Below are 14,279 nucleotides of genomic sequence, written 5' to 3'. Positions count from 1 at the left end.
TAAACCAACAATACTGAAACAAGTAACATAAAAGTGATAAATACCCAGCCACAAGCATTCATACGCAAGAATCACATAGCTCTAATACTGGTTATTCCATAACATCGTCTTTATATTATTCCTTCTTAATATTGAGGTTCAAGACACACAAGCTATAGTAACCTCAAAGTAAGCCCTCATGGCTCAAATTCCGGAAAAGGAAATTGCAAGTCTTAAGTTCGATGTAGGAATTATCAGAAGGCTCGTCCAGGAGAACATCAGCAGCAAATTCCTCTATATCATAAATTGTGTCTTCCTGTAAATCATTAAATAGAAACTGTTAGATAGGCCAAAGGCAAACTGCGAAATATGAATTTACAAACTCTGGTTAGGGGGAGGGAGGGGAAAAAAGAAAACTCAAGCTTTTGAATGAAGTAGCAAATCTGGTTACAAGCATATCATGGTTCATAAATATTAAAAAGACCACAATGTAAAAAGTGCTACTAGGACTTTTAATCTGCGTTATCCGAGTACTTCCCGAGTACTATCGTGAAGCCATACCCATACCCAGCATGTACCCGATACTTACATGTACCCACATTTTATGGACACTCCTTGGTATATGCATATATCTATTTAGACAAGTACTTAATTATATGATATGTGTAAACTTAAGACATTTGTCAAACATTTTTCGGATGTATATCCTTCACTTCATGCAGGTAAATGCAGGTAAATTTCCTTTTGAACAAGAACTACTGAACAAGTAATGTTCAAATAAAGAAATTATCCTGAAATTTTTATATGAAGAATTTTTCAAAACAGACCCGCTTCAACTTTTTTTTCTTAAAACCGACCCGTTTTTTTATTTATCAAAACCGACCCGATTTTGTAATTAGCAGCTTAATCACAGTCCTAAACAATCGGGGTTGGCAACCCCGACTATTTAGGACATTAAATTTTAGGGTTTAAGGCTTCTAATTAGGGTTTAACACCTTCCTAAATAGTCGGGGTTGCCAACCCCGACTGTTTAGGATGGTGATTAAGCTGCTAATTACAAAATCGGGTCGGTTTTGATAAAAAAAAAAAAAACGGGTCGGTTTTAAGAAAAAAAAGTTGAAGCGGGTCTGTTTTGAAAAATTCTTCTTTTTATATATAGAGTAGAATAACTTCTTTCCAGAACAGACAAAAGCTTAGGTAAAATTTCATATACAATCATTACTTTTTTAAGCGCAACATAAATTACTTCAATTGTTTTCCAAATATTTCTCTTACTAAAGTATGATAGGCACCTCTACAGATATATAATAACATGACATAGCACTTGTTATGTACTAAATTTTACTTTGTATCTCCTTTTTTATCACAATTTTGAGTATTCAAATATTTCTCCAATTATTTTGATATCCTATCAATTGCATACCTCTCAGTTTTAGGATTTGCAATGGCTTGGCACTGATTTAATAACCTTTTTTGTTCCAATGTATTCTACCCATGTATAGAATTTCCAAGTTAAAGAAGTATATGGTGTGAAGAAAGTGTTCAATAAATCATAAACATAGTAACTTTAGCATTACATTAAGATATGCACTAACTAGATACCGAAGTACTCATAATATTTTGCTGGTAAACGAAAAAGAGTATATATTCATAGACTGATAACTTACCATCATCTCCTGAAATAAACAATCCTCCTTAACAAGAACTTCCTCTGATGGCATATAGCTGTTATTGCCTAAGCTATGCGCAAATGCTTCAAATTCCCAGAAAAGATCTAACAAATTTATACTGGCAGTCCCAATGATTTGCATCAAGGCATAAAATTCCTAAAGATCTTCTATTATCTGCAAAAGAAAAATCTGGGTTGATCCTTACTATAAACAAGAGGAAAATACAATTAAATTTTATGAGATTTAATTAACTACATTATTGAATAAATATATCAATTGTTGGGGCTTTCAGAGGGACATTCTTAACTGAGTTCCTCAATGATTGGGAGCCCATGATAAAACATCATATACACCCTTAGATATTTGATAAAAAATAATATATAAATAATTGAATAAATCCATTTGAGTTTAAATATGTAACATATTACTAAAATTACATCAGTCTTGACCGCAAATTATATATTATCTCAAGTTTTATCAAACACACTTTACGGATGGTCTTAGTATGTGTTATGTATGATATTGCCACATTCTTTACTAACTATTTTCAATAATAGAGTCGATAATACAACTATGATATATCACAAGTTCTGTACAAATTTGGTTAAAGACCAAATTTTCTAGAGGACTAAGAAAATTTACTTAAATCTCTTCAATTGTTACTGAATGGCTGTCCAGATTTCCATCTTCACTGTTAGATCCCTCCTCATCCTGCTGAGCATTTGTCAATGGTGCCTCAGATTCATTTGGTTCAGGAACAATGCCAACCATTAGTAACCTCCTTACTTGTACCTGTAAGCAAGACCACATTAGTGTTTAAACATGAAAAAAAGAGTATAAAGTCATTCCTTATGCTAAAATAATGAATAAACGATTAGAATACCTTGCTTTGTTTGTCTGGTTATTTTTTTTTGGATTATTTGTTTTGACTTCACTAGGAGGTATGCAGTTTTTTATAGACCAATAGGTAAAGGACAATGAAGAGATTATGATTCACAATCAGTAGCTATTTCACGATAATGTATCTTAGGGCTTGTTCCGGAAGTTTTGCCTTACAATCAATACTTGAAGAAACTACCTCTGTTGTACATGAACGCAAAAACTGAGTGAATTTTGTAATGCACGTACACTAATTGTACGAAGAACGTGGAAGTATGGAATCTTGAGCGCATATTAGTGCATTAATTTTAATTCTTGAAGGAAAAAATGGTAACTTGATTCAATCAAAGGTATGATCCAATACGGCACCATAAGAGAGAATAACATTTTTTTTATGATAACTAGACCATCAAATATTTCAACTTTTTATCCAAAAGGAAAGGTATTAGGATAAATACAGGATCGAAAAATATTGAATTGTATTAATATTTTGAAACCTTGACATGTATTAGAAGTTTTATCATCGCAAGGAGGATTTTCAGGAGACAGATAAATGAAAATAACACAACAATTTGAAGTTCGATAATGATTAATATATTCTATCAAATAGTCCAGTGATGGAACTATATGGAGCATGGATATAAGAGAAAATTTTCATTCATTTGTCCACATCAATTTTGCTTATTTTTTGTACTTATTAAGGATTTTTTTTTTGGTATGCATCTTTAGAAAAACTTAAACAAGTAACTTCTAGCAGTTCCTAGAACCGTGTTAATGTTAGGATATCAGATTATCATGATACCATTTGCATTTCAATTCACCTGAGAATAATATCTCTAGTGAAATCACATTGCATATAATTAAGTAGAATTTAAATATAATGTCCGAAAGTCAAAGAATGCAAAAGGAAATAACTTCATCCATTGATCCTGGGTATCTGAAGGTGTAAAAGAAAATAGTTGATCTAAAATGAACTTATTTGACCATTCTTTCTGTAGTATAAGTTTCCGATTGTATATTGTAGTTTACCTAATAAAATATGGAAATCAAAGACATTATACATAAAATAGAGAAGTGTTCTAACTTTCATTCCTTCTCGACTTGCCAATCCCATTAGCTATCATTTAGGATACTGAATTCTACATAATATTGTAAAGAAAATTTCTAAAACTCATGAATAAATCATGTTACAGTTTGACTTGACAGAATGACATGCAGGACCAGCCACTTGCATTCCACCTTGAGGCCTTTGTCAGGCTCTAATTAGTCAGTGATTTTGAGTCTGATTTAGTCCAGATAAGTGTGATTCATTAACAAACCATACAAATCCAAATATATTTTATGTGGCTGAAAAACTATTTCCAAATGAATTCTAGTTAGTAAATTTTCTTCCGACAATGACAATTTTATCAAATTTCATTGTCATATGACCAAATAACCAGGATTTGGAAAATGTAAGATAAATTCTTCCAGATAGAAATTCCTTGATTTTTTTTAAAAATATATAACTTTTCTTATGATCATTTTTGCTCCCGAGAGTGTTCTAGGTAGGTTATTGAAAAACCATTTAAACTGAATCTAAATGTCATAAAGCAATCTAAATTCATCAAGCATCACCTCACTTCTTCTTTACAAGTAGTTTTCATGTAACATCAATTTAAAGCTCAAATCAGACAAAGCTATAATGTTTACGCAAATTCAATTAAAATAGTACATCACAGTTAAGGTGAAGGAGAAGTTGAAAAAGCTATAGAGGAGCTTACTTGTTATGATAGAGATTGCAGGCTCAACGCAAGCTGGTAATATGTTGGTGAGAGAAACTTTCCCTGCCAGAAGGAAAAATGTGGAGTTATCCATCTTATGGTTCAAAAAAAGAACACTGAAACAAGGAAACAGAAAACAAGAAAATGCACACTTAAGCCTGCTAAAAACCTTACTATGGTTAGTGTTACCTCTTAAAAAATACCATAAGCATACCCATGCTTTTAGATACCACTTCATTACTTTGATAGTTTAGGTCTTTGTCTCTTGTTCATCTACGCTTTTCTGAGCTTTTCTAAGAGGTAATCTGCGCTTCTATGCTTTCGTCTTCCTTCCAGATAATCAGACAGTCCAAGGTCATTACCAGGAACGCTCTTAACTCCTCTCGAACTGCTAGGATGCGCAGTAATTTTTAATCTCTTTTTTCTGAAACCTGGAGCCACAATGTCAACACACCCCTGAGTGAGGTAGGATCCTTCCATGGTATCTGCTCCTGATATCTTCTTATGTGATGAACCTGTAACTTTTTTGCCTGCTGAGCTGTAGTTGGTAGTAGTTAACTTGCATCCCGGCTGAAGATTTATCCTTCCAATTCTGGATAATTTATTTAGAATAGGAAGTAAGCATTGAGGATAATTTAACTCTACATTTTGATTATATGTCTCATTCCAAAATGCAATGGATGCATCTGCGATAGAGGAGTGAGGATGATCAAGTGACATCTGGAGAAGAGAAGCTTGGATCCCAAGAAAGCGAGAATTGAAGATGATTGATGGCTGGCTTCTTCTTAAACAGTCTAATATCTTTGTACAAAGGCATTGAAGCTGATACATAATGCTGCTAATTTGTTGTATTTCACCACATCCGGCACTCCAGGATAGCCACTGAACAAGTGGTTCAGAGATCATCTGCAATATAACAAAACATCCAGTATTAAATCGAGTTACCCAACAAGAAGAAAAACAGTAAAAAGTCTCAACTGGAAATGTTTTACTGTTGGGTGCAATTCCTTTTTAATATTCCATTGTACTCAGGGCATCTCCTCTGTCAAATTGCACTTCATGCCCACTAATTATAATTTGGGCATACATTATCCCTACAGTTGGATATTTATTTCCTGTTCACCTCTCCTGAAACTTAAGTGAGCATCTCAAAGATGACTACATTAGTCATTCCCACTTCTATGTAATGCAATAAGTCCAAACTTCTTTAAGTACTAAATGACAATACCTCTTCCATCAGATCATGTTTTGCAATGCACGTTCTGCGGCAATCTTCACGTTCTGCGGCAATCTTCAGTACAATTTTATGCTCAAGGATGTAAAATACCTCCATCCTTATCTCCAACGTTAGCTCATACAATCATAGAAGTTATAAACTGATGTTGGTCTCCATGCAAGGCTATTCAATCAAAGTTGAACAGAAAGACATTCCTTGCTGTGTTATCTACTCGGACGAAATGTCACCATAGCTAGTAAGGCAATGTAAATATGTAGAGAAAAATTGTCTGATTTATGAACATAATATTTAAAATTGTGAAAAGAGTTTTATTAAAACTGGCTCTTTGCAAGAGGTTCCATCCTCCCACATCAATCCAAGCTTACAGAAAGTACTGGAATAATAATATTTCTTCATTTACTATCCTCTCATATTATTATCAAAGTGATATGGAATGAGACAGTGGTGAAATATGCAGTCAAAAATTTCAAAATTTGTAAGTACAAACCTCCATCAGCAGCAGAATATCGTGCTTTGAGCAGATATGGTCTATGAAAGAAGCCAAAGCAGCAAATACCCTGCTACTCATACAAAACAAGGGATATAAATAAGAATCAAGGAAATGACCAAAGAATAAAACAAAACAAAGTCAAAACATGATTCATTTTTTATAACAATATTTTAAACCAAAAATAAAAGAATAAAAAAAGAACAGGTGCAAATCATCATAGGATCTGCATTAACAGGGCAAATTGTTTACCTGCAAATTATCATATGATCTGCATGAGGATTTGTTTTCAAAATTTGTATTGCCATCATCATGAATCTGCATATAGTAAAAAAAATTTATCTTGGCTTCTTAAGAAAGCTGGAAGGTTTGTACCAGATCAGCAGAAATATTTACGCTAGTATTGTTTCAACTAAATCCACCAATCAACCTCCATCCAACAATAACTCAGAAAAATACCTGGCAACAAGACCCAAACAATTATTGCTGGGGCTGCCTTGATTTAGACTATTGTCCTCTTGGTTGATTGAATCTAATCCTGAAGCTTCTACACACAAGATCCCAGCATGTTTCAATATGCAAATGACAAGCTCGCCAAATACCAAGAAGAAACCAATTTTCTGAGAATTCGGTACTGATGAATGAGAACTGCATGGTTTTTCGATTTCAACGATCTTGTCCAGCACACTGATTAGCATCTGGGACAGGCCTTCTGAATAATTCTTTCTCAACAAAGGTCTATTCTGTGAGCACCTACTTAAAGAAACAAAAAGCAACTTCCACACTTCAATTGTAAGTTCCATCTCAATCTCTCTCTCTGTAGAAACAAGACATATATCTGAGCTATTGCTGGAACTTACGTAGACTGAAACCTCAGGGGAATATAAAAGTGCAACAACGGGGAAGCACAACAACTGATAAACCACAGTACAATTTTCACCATCAGAATCAAATTTCAGGAATGAGAGGCTTGCACTGTCAATGGTCTCCTGAAAGCCCCTAACGATGATTCTCCACATCATCAATGAGCAAAATATCCCAGATGAAGGCTTTCCCAAGTGCAAATAAAGAAAAGAAACGGCAGCATGCAAGTTGAGTAATGGACCTTTTGAAAAGAGCAAAAACTTCAAGTGCTTAACTGCACATGAAATGTCATCTGTCTGTGATAGCAACAAATTCTGAATAGATTGAGCCATTAGGCAAAGGTCCAAAATTGTAGTATAAACTATTGGGCAAACCATGCCCTTGTGCACAAGAGAGGATATCTTCAGACACTCAACCGCTATACTTTTCGCGCTCTCAGATATTTGTATTTCACTGATGTACTTCAGATCTAAACTGACATGATAAAGAGGAGATGCAAAAATTGACGAATCTAGCTCTACGCTAGCTTCCATAAACTGAAATGCTATCAATAAGAAATCTTTACCCTGCTTATCACAATATCTTGAGACTATATCTTCAGACAACTCCTTCAAGAAAATTAAAATAGTGGTAATGCAAAACTGGATCCTGTCATAACTTATTGACAGCATTTTGAGTTCAACTTCAACTCCCTGTAATACTGATCTGAAGAGCCTCAAGGAATAACTGAAAGCCAACTTTCTATTCTCAGAGGTCATTGCTATAATCAAACCTTGCCTAAGAACCAGAGAAATTGTTTTCAGATAGAAATCCAAATTGCAAATGTCCCAAGGAAGCCACTTGATTGGATAATCCTTGAATGTGCCTTTATTATTAACAAATATATGGCTTAAAGACTTTTCAGCAGACAGTTTGTGCTTTCCAACCCTTACTTTTGATAGAATATGATCATCAAGCAATTCAAGGCATGAGGTCCATAAAGAGGTGCTTTGCATGCTACCAAATCCCCTTGAAAGTCCCGATTCAAGAATTGGCCAAAAAGAAGTCATTAGGACTGATGGATGGTTAACTGAAATACCAAGTTTATGTAGAAGATAATGCCACGTTTTCAGGCAAGATGAATGAACAGAGATGTCACGTCTACTTGATATAATGCCTTTTAAAGGCACCACTAGGACCTTTATCCTTCTCACTAGACCATTAGCTTTATCACTATAATTCATCTCACGATCTATCTTTTCAGAAGGGAGGAAAGCATCAATCAACTGCTCCCATGCAACCTGCATTCTTAAGACAATCAATTATGGTGCACTAAGTTCATCAATTTTAGGTCTAAATACTTTTCTGGCTTACCAAAGATGCAATCTGATGCTGTGGATCTGGCTCTGTAAATGTCTCTTCAGGTATTTTCAGCAGTCCATTGATAAGATGCCTATTCTTCAATGAGCTGGAACCAAGTAAACAGATATACCATCCCCATGCTTGGATCAAGGGAAGTTTCTGCCTGAAGCCATGCATCATATCCAACATAGTTGGTAGCAACCTTTTCTCAAGATCCAATGCGATGACCTGATCAGTCATAATGGACAGAGGGGAAAAAATCAACATTGACCCTACTATATTAAGTAAAAAGAAGAAGCAACACAGGAAAAACAAACTGTAGAATTAACCACACCACTGAATTCAGTATCTTGCATAAAAAACCATATGAAATCTCTTAACCACTCGATCAAGACTGAAACAAGGATCATTTTGCTTGCATATGTACTGTACAATGCCACAAAGAGTAGCGAATTTCACTATCTTCCTACTGGTCCGGGTAGGTCTGCGTCCATTGTGGGTAACAGGACAAGCCTGAAGCTAAGTGACTTTCTTATGATTTTATCCATAACCTTAGGTACAGGATAATCCATTCAACCCCTAAGCCAATCACTAGAGTTCAGAAGTTTTACACATGAAAGGTGCCTGAATGAGAAAGATTGAGAGGAAAGCAGCTGAGTTATAAAAGAAAACGAGCCACCTGCAAATATTAGTAGAGACATGAAGCAGAAGCTGGTGAAGAAAGGACACAAATAGAGTGGACCAAAGGAGACAGGTACAGAACATCAGTAGACAGATAACTGAATAGCAGAAACAGTAGGTACATGACAGAAAGACTTCAATACTTACTGACGCAATTCAATGTAGATAAATAGAAAATTTCTGGAAGGAAGTACACTGACCATTTCTATTACATAACTTCTCAATTCCCTAGATAATTCTCTGAAAATGAAATGAATCATGAAGGGTGCTTGCGGACAAGAACAACAAGATTGGCCATAATGGTAACCGATCTAACACCCCAACTTAACGTTTAAGCAGTTTCATCAAAAGTTTTAAAAGATGAGTAACTTTAAACAGATGGGTTAAAATGCCAAAACGTTTATTTATTTTTTCAAAGAATAGAGAGAAAATATTAGATATCATCCTAATATGATATTTCACAATTACTTAGCGTATAAATATCTTGAGTTTTAAGACCATTACATAAAAGATGTCATATTATGGCTATTTGTGAGAATTGTTAGAAAAGAGATTGAACAAATACCACAAAGGAATTTTACTTAGGTATCATTTCATTTTGAACTGCCTGTCCATCCATGACAGGAAAACAGGTAGCATCACATGACAAGAGCCAAAACCCAAGACATGTTTTTGCGCTTGCATGAGATTTAAAGATTAGCACCTCTACATATTTCAAGCCAGGTTTATCAGTCTGCTCATTTATTATCAAATCTTGCCAGACGACCATTATACTAAATTCATGATCTAGTCTTCGCTCTTTTTCCCCATGTTGTCTAATCACCAAGAAGTAGGGAAACAAGTCAAAATAGTATTATACATTTAACCACATAGGTTTGGTTCCCACTCGACATAATTGAAACAGGGAAGAGAAAGATCAACCAACTTAATACTTTTCAAAGTGGCTTCATCTTTCCTTCTTACTTGAAAGTTCAACAATTCTCATTGCTATAGCCACAAACTTTTATATTACCTCAAATTACGGAAGTTAGTAGGCTACTTTCTCTTAGGGAGTGCCCTGCCCAACCAAAACTCATAACTTGGACTGATCACTCACCATGAATCCACCAATTACACGAGTAAAAAAGGTTGATCAAAAGACTTTACAAGTTAGTGCTGAGGAAGCGGGGGGATGAACTTTAATTCTAAACCAGTGACATGAGAAAACCAGGAATTTAGAAATCTATCTGCATTTGACCCACCCATAAGAAGTGTAAGTGAAGTGAATAGGGAACTCAAGTTTAAAAGGTGTCCAAAAAGAACACTGTTGAATTCGAAGAAGAAGAAATCAAAGGAAGATTTTATAAAGAAAAAAAAATTACTCTAGACATCACAATCAACCAACAGTTGAACTTCTGTTTCTAGTAAGGATAAAAACTTAAAGAGGTTATATATTGGCTAGAAAAAATTTTAAAATGTGATTTAGTTTTATGGTAGAGATGTCGTAAGCCTCTTTTTTTGCTAATACTTCTATGCTATTACTCATTACTGCCCGAGTATTTAGATATATGCTACTTCAGTGAGTTGAATTGTTTAGGCTTTCCTGGATTCACTAGAAGGGCAAAATTATGATTACATTGTCCGAAACAAAACAAAACAAAAAACATAAACTTGTTTTAGGCCTGTGAAGCTATAAAATAATTGCATGATCTAGATCATTGAGATGGGATGCCAAAACTCCAATCCGTCATCTTTTTTCTTGAAGCCTTGACGGTATTGGAAGTTGGAAGGACCCCACTTTATGTTTGAATCAAATAGCAAACACATAGAAGGTTATACAGAAAAGGATTCTCTCTCACATAATAAATGAGGGGTATTAAGACAGAAAGTTCAATAATTTTGCAAGTAGAGTATCTGCCCACCATCTGACTTCACCTAAATCCATATTTTCTAATAATGAAAGCAGTCAAATTTTGGATGCAATAGAAGATATTGTTTTTTCATGTCTTCTATTGTAAACTCCCCGAGCATTGAAGTGAAGAAAACTGATAATAACCTATATTTAATCTAATGGGTTAGTGGGGACAAATGCAGGAGGTCATAAAAATAAACTCTGGTAGTTGCGAGAATCTGGACGCTTTTTAGGGCATTTTGGCTTGTGGATTGAGGAACCAATACAGTTACTTAGTGACTACTTGAGGAAATTATTTTATAACCTTCAGCTCTAGCAGATCTTTCATCGTCATCTCACCAATCAGAATGCCAACAACAGGTTTATCTTTATTGAACTGTTCCTGACATTCTTTGCATCACTCACAAGAAACTTTTTGTCTGAGAAAGTAAAGAGGATTTCTTTTTAAGAAAAGAGAGTAAAAATACAAATAGAATTGACTGAGTCGCAATTAAATGTAATCATAGTGAATGAAAAATGGCCAAAACTGTTGCCAGCATTACTGCACAGTTTACGGCGTTAAAAATATATATATTGGAGCAAATAAGAAAAATTGAGTTCTGATCCTGTTTTACTGAAAAGGACGCTTCATCTAAATTTCAGTAAACATAGAAAGGATAGGTTTAAATTTTAAACTTCAAACACCTATGACACTACAAAATCAGCAACAAGAAAAGAAAATAGGATATTAAAATGTACGCCTTCTTTAGCATGAAACTAAGATTTCAATATTTTTCGGGAAGGTCCATTATATTTAAAAAGATCACTCAACTATTCAAGTAACATACACCCAAAAAGAACCGTAAAAGTTTGCAATGGTTTGGATATATCCTATCAAATATTATACAAGAAAGAACAGCATATCAAGTACCTTTGAAAGAGTTAATGTAGGAGGACAAATGAAGGACTTCGTCTTCGCGAGGCACCTTTCTGCCATATCTCTTTCTTTCTTGTCATTGCTAACAAGTCTTCTATATATTGGTGGAACCCACATGTTTGAGCTATCTCTCATTTTTTCACAGAACTGAGCAGCCATTTTCATTACAGCCTTTAAAGACAAACCAAAGGAGTTACAAATGATCAATAGTGATCTAATTTGAGTACAACAGATATAAAATGTGATCCAAGATTACTACATAATTGCAAATTTTAAAAATGATAAGCAAAAGGGATTCACAATGATTCAATAAAAAATGCCAAACATATTCTAAAATATTGTTCAAAGAAGGAAACCTAGAAATTTTTAACGTTCAACAAAGGCAGTGACATATACATCATAATAAGATTATCAAATTAGGTACTGAAAATCTAGAACGGCCTCACCAATCATGCATGCACAATGAAATCATGTACTCAGTTGCAAGGAATCCCCAAAACTACAGAGAGAAAGTACCTGAATTGCTTCAAATGTGGTTGATAGAGACCCAAAAGGATTATCAAGGGCATGAACAACAGCCCGCAACAGCAAATCTATCCGCGGTCTAACAACCTCTTTACCCAACTGATGAATTGAGATGCACCAAACTCCCAAGTTACAAATAGCCTGAAGGGAAAGAAAACATCTCACATCAACAATAAATTCCATAAACCAGTGAGTGTGACATAAAAATAAACAGCTTACCTTCATTCGTGTTTCAATTATTAACATAGCCAATGCCTCTAAAACTGACCCAGCAACCTCCTCTACAAAATAAACCCACCATCAAAATTCAAAAAACTTACAACTTTACAAATAAAAAAAGCCTTCTTTAGATATTCGTTCCTCAAAACTTTCTTATTGTTAAATCAGTCCTTCAAATCATTGGGATTGTTATTTAGACCTCTAATTAATATAAGTTATTTCAAATCCATTCCTGTGGTAAGCTCCAGTGTAAATTGCAGACAATATTGCATTAAAATTCATTTTTTTTGACTGGGTTTTCAGTTGTGTCCCCCAAACCAAACCCCTCTTCTTTTACATAACCCATTTTACGTAAGAGAGAGGAAAATTTGTGACCGTAGGAGGTAATTAATGAAATTAGCTGGTAACCAAGCGTGTTAAGTGGACCACTAACCAAAACATAGTTAAGATTTTCAAACTATTAGAGGGATTAATTTGAAGTAAATGATATAATAACAATTTCAATATTTTAAGGACCAGTATCTAAAAACCCCAGAAACGAAAAAGGAAATAAAAAAGAACAAACCTGAAAAGATTGAGACAAGAGAAGGGTGATAGAGCATGAACCCTAGACATTTGAGAGCCAACGCAGCGCTGCAAAATAGAAAGAGTTAAGGATTTCTGCGTAAATATTGAGGATTGGGGTTTTGGTGTTTGCTTACATTTCTTCGTCATGGAGGTTGATGTCGGAGAGGAGAAGGGGGATGAGAGGAGGGGAGGAGAGGGAGAGGGACTCCATTGACGAGGGGTCGTCGGCGGAGGAGCGGTGGAGGTGGAGGAGGGTCGAGTAGGCCAGAGATCGATCCGGTGAGCTTATGATGGCTACGATCTGCTGCTTGATCCTGGAGTCCGCCATTTTTGAGGGTTTGAGAGAGAGAGAGAGAGAGAGAATTTTCTTTTAGGGCTTGTTTGGATTGAGTGGAATGAGGGTGAAGGGAAGTTAGGGGAACCATTCACTTTGTTTGGGAATACTTATGAGGTGAAGTTAATTCACCTCCATTCACCTTGGTTCACCCCCTAATAGTATAAAAATTGTTACCCCCCAAATTGGGGTGTAACCAAGGGGAAGGGAATTCCCTTCCCTTCCCTTCCTTTCCCTCCCCTTCCCTTCACTCAGTTTTCCTTAACTTCCCTTCACCCCCTACGAATCCAAACAGGCTCTTAGTTAAGTTCGCGCCAGAAAATAGGGGAAGAGAGAATCTATATCCATTGTGCCTCTCATGGAAAACACTATCAAGCGTGGAAGAGCTTCAATTTCCCCACGAATTTTGGGAAGTTTTGCACTTTAACCCCTGAACTTTTATTCACCAAGCCACCCTGAACTTAGGGGCGTCCCACAAGATTTTCTCTGTGAACCCCGCTAATGGTGTTATAAAAAGATCTAAAGCCTTGTTTGGCAAACTACTGAAACTAGGTCAGGCTCAATTCTGGTCCAGTTTTAGTATCTTTCTATGATTTGTAAAAGTTGGGTTAGATCTGGCCAAATTGTTTTTAGTTCATCTTCGAGACTTTTAACCATGCTAGAATTGAACTAGCCCCTATCTGATTCAATTATGGCCTGATTAAAAAATAAAATTAGGCTGGCCCAGTTTGGAGAGATTTGCCAAACAGGTCCTAATATTTACCTTTATAATTAAGCATGTTTAGTTGGTTTCTTAGAAATCAAAGAAAAGAAATTGAGAGAGGGAAAAAATTAGAAGATGGTTTTCGCCCATTTCGTAAGAAAAAAAGAAAGAAATGAGTTTTCTAAAAATGAGTCATATCATCCCATAAGATAGCAATACTTTA

The 14,279-nt window shown here is 35.2% G+C and overlaps 1 protein-coding gene across 10 annotated transcripts; it reads right to left on the bottom strand.

Annotated features, from left to right (window-relative positions):
* Positions 1 to 13,415, bottom strand: LOC109823043. Of its 10 annotated transcripts, none has more exons than XM_020389363.1 (14): positions 13,154 to 13,415; positions 13,018 to 13,085; positions 12,453 to 12,514; positions 12,225 to 12,374; positions 11,703 to 11,879; positions 8,233 to 8,448; positions 6,475 to 8,159; positions 6,268 to 6,333; positions 6,016 to 6,088; positions 4,481 to 5,197; positions 4,292 to 4,354; positions 2,292 to 2,441; positions 1,647 to 1,823; positions 1 to 295 (listed from the first exon to the last, which is right to left on the bottom strand). In XM_020389363.1, the coding sequence occupies exons 1-10, from the start codon at positions 13,345 to 13,347 to the stop codon at positions 4,565 to 4,567; spliced, it is 3,324 nt and encodes a 1,107-aa protein (XP_020244952.1). In that variant the 5' UTR covers positions 13,348 to 13,415; the 3' UTR covers positions 1 to 295; positions 1,647 to 1,823; positions 2,292 to 2,441; positions 4,292 to 4,354; positions 4,481 to 4,564. The 10 variants fall into 10 exon arrangements, with proteins under 10 accessions (XP_020244952.1, XP_020244953.1, XP_020244954.1 ...); XM_020389364.1 differs by having other exon boundaries at positions 4,506 to 5,197; XM_020389365.1 differs by having other exon boundaries at positions 6,016 to 6,085.

Source organism: Asparagus officinalis, chromosome 8, assembly GCF_001876935.1.
Source record: "Asparagus officinalis chromosome 8, Aspof.V1, whole genome shotgun sequence".
Lineage (NCBI taxonomy): Eukaryota > Viridiplantae > Streptophyta > Magnoliopsida > Asparagales > Asparagaceae > Asparagus > Asparagus officinalis.
Note: the sequence above shows the minus strand (reverse complement) of the source record. Positions and strands in the feature narration are given on the sequence as shown.

Excerpts from the sequence above, each read along its gene's own strand:
- LOC109823043 (XM_020389363.1), bottom strand. The coding sequence starts at position 13,347 with ATGGCGGACTCCAGGATCAAGCAGCAGATCGTAGCCATCATAAGCTCA. Across the intron at positions 12,375-12,452 it reads TAATTGAAACACGAATGAAG|GCTATTTGTAACTTGGGAGT; the intron begins GTAAGCTGTTTA and ends CTTTCCCTTCAG. Across the intron at positions 6,089-6,267 it reads GATCATATGATAATTTGCAG|CAGGGTATTTGCTGCTTTGG; the intron begins GTAAACAATTTG and ends TTGTATGAGTAG.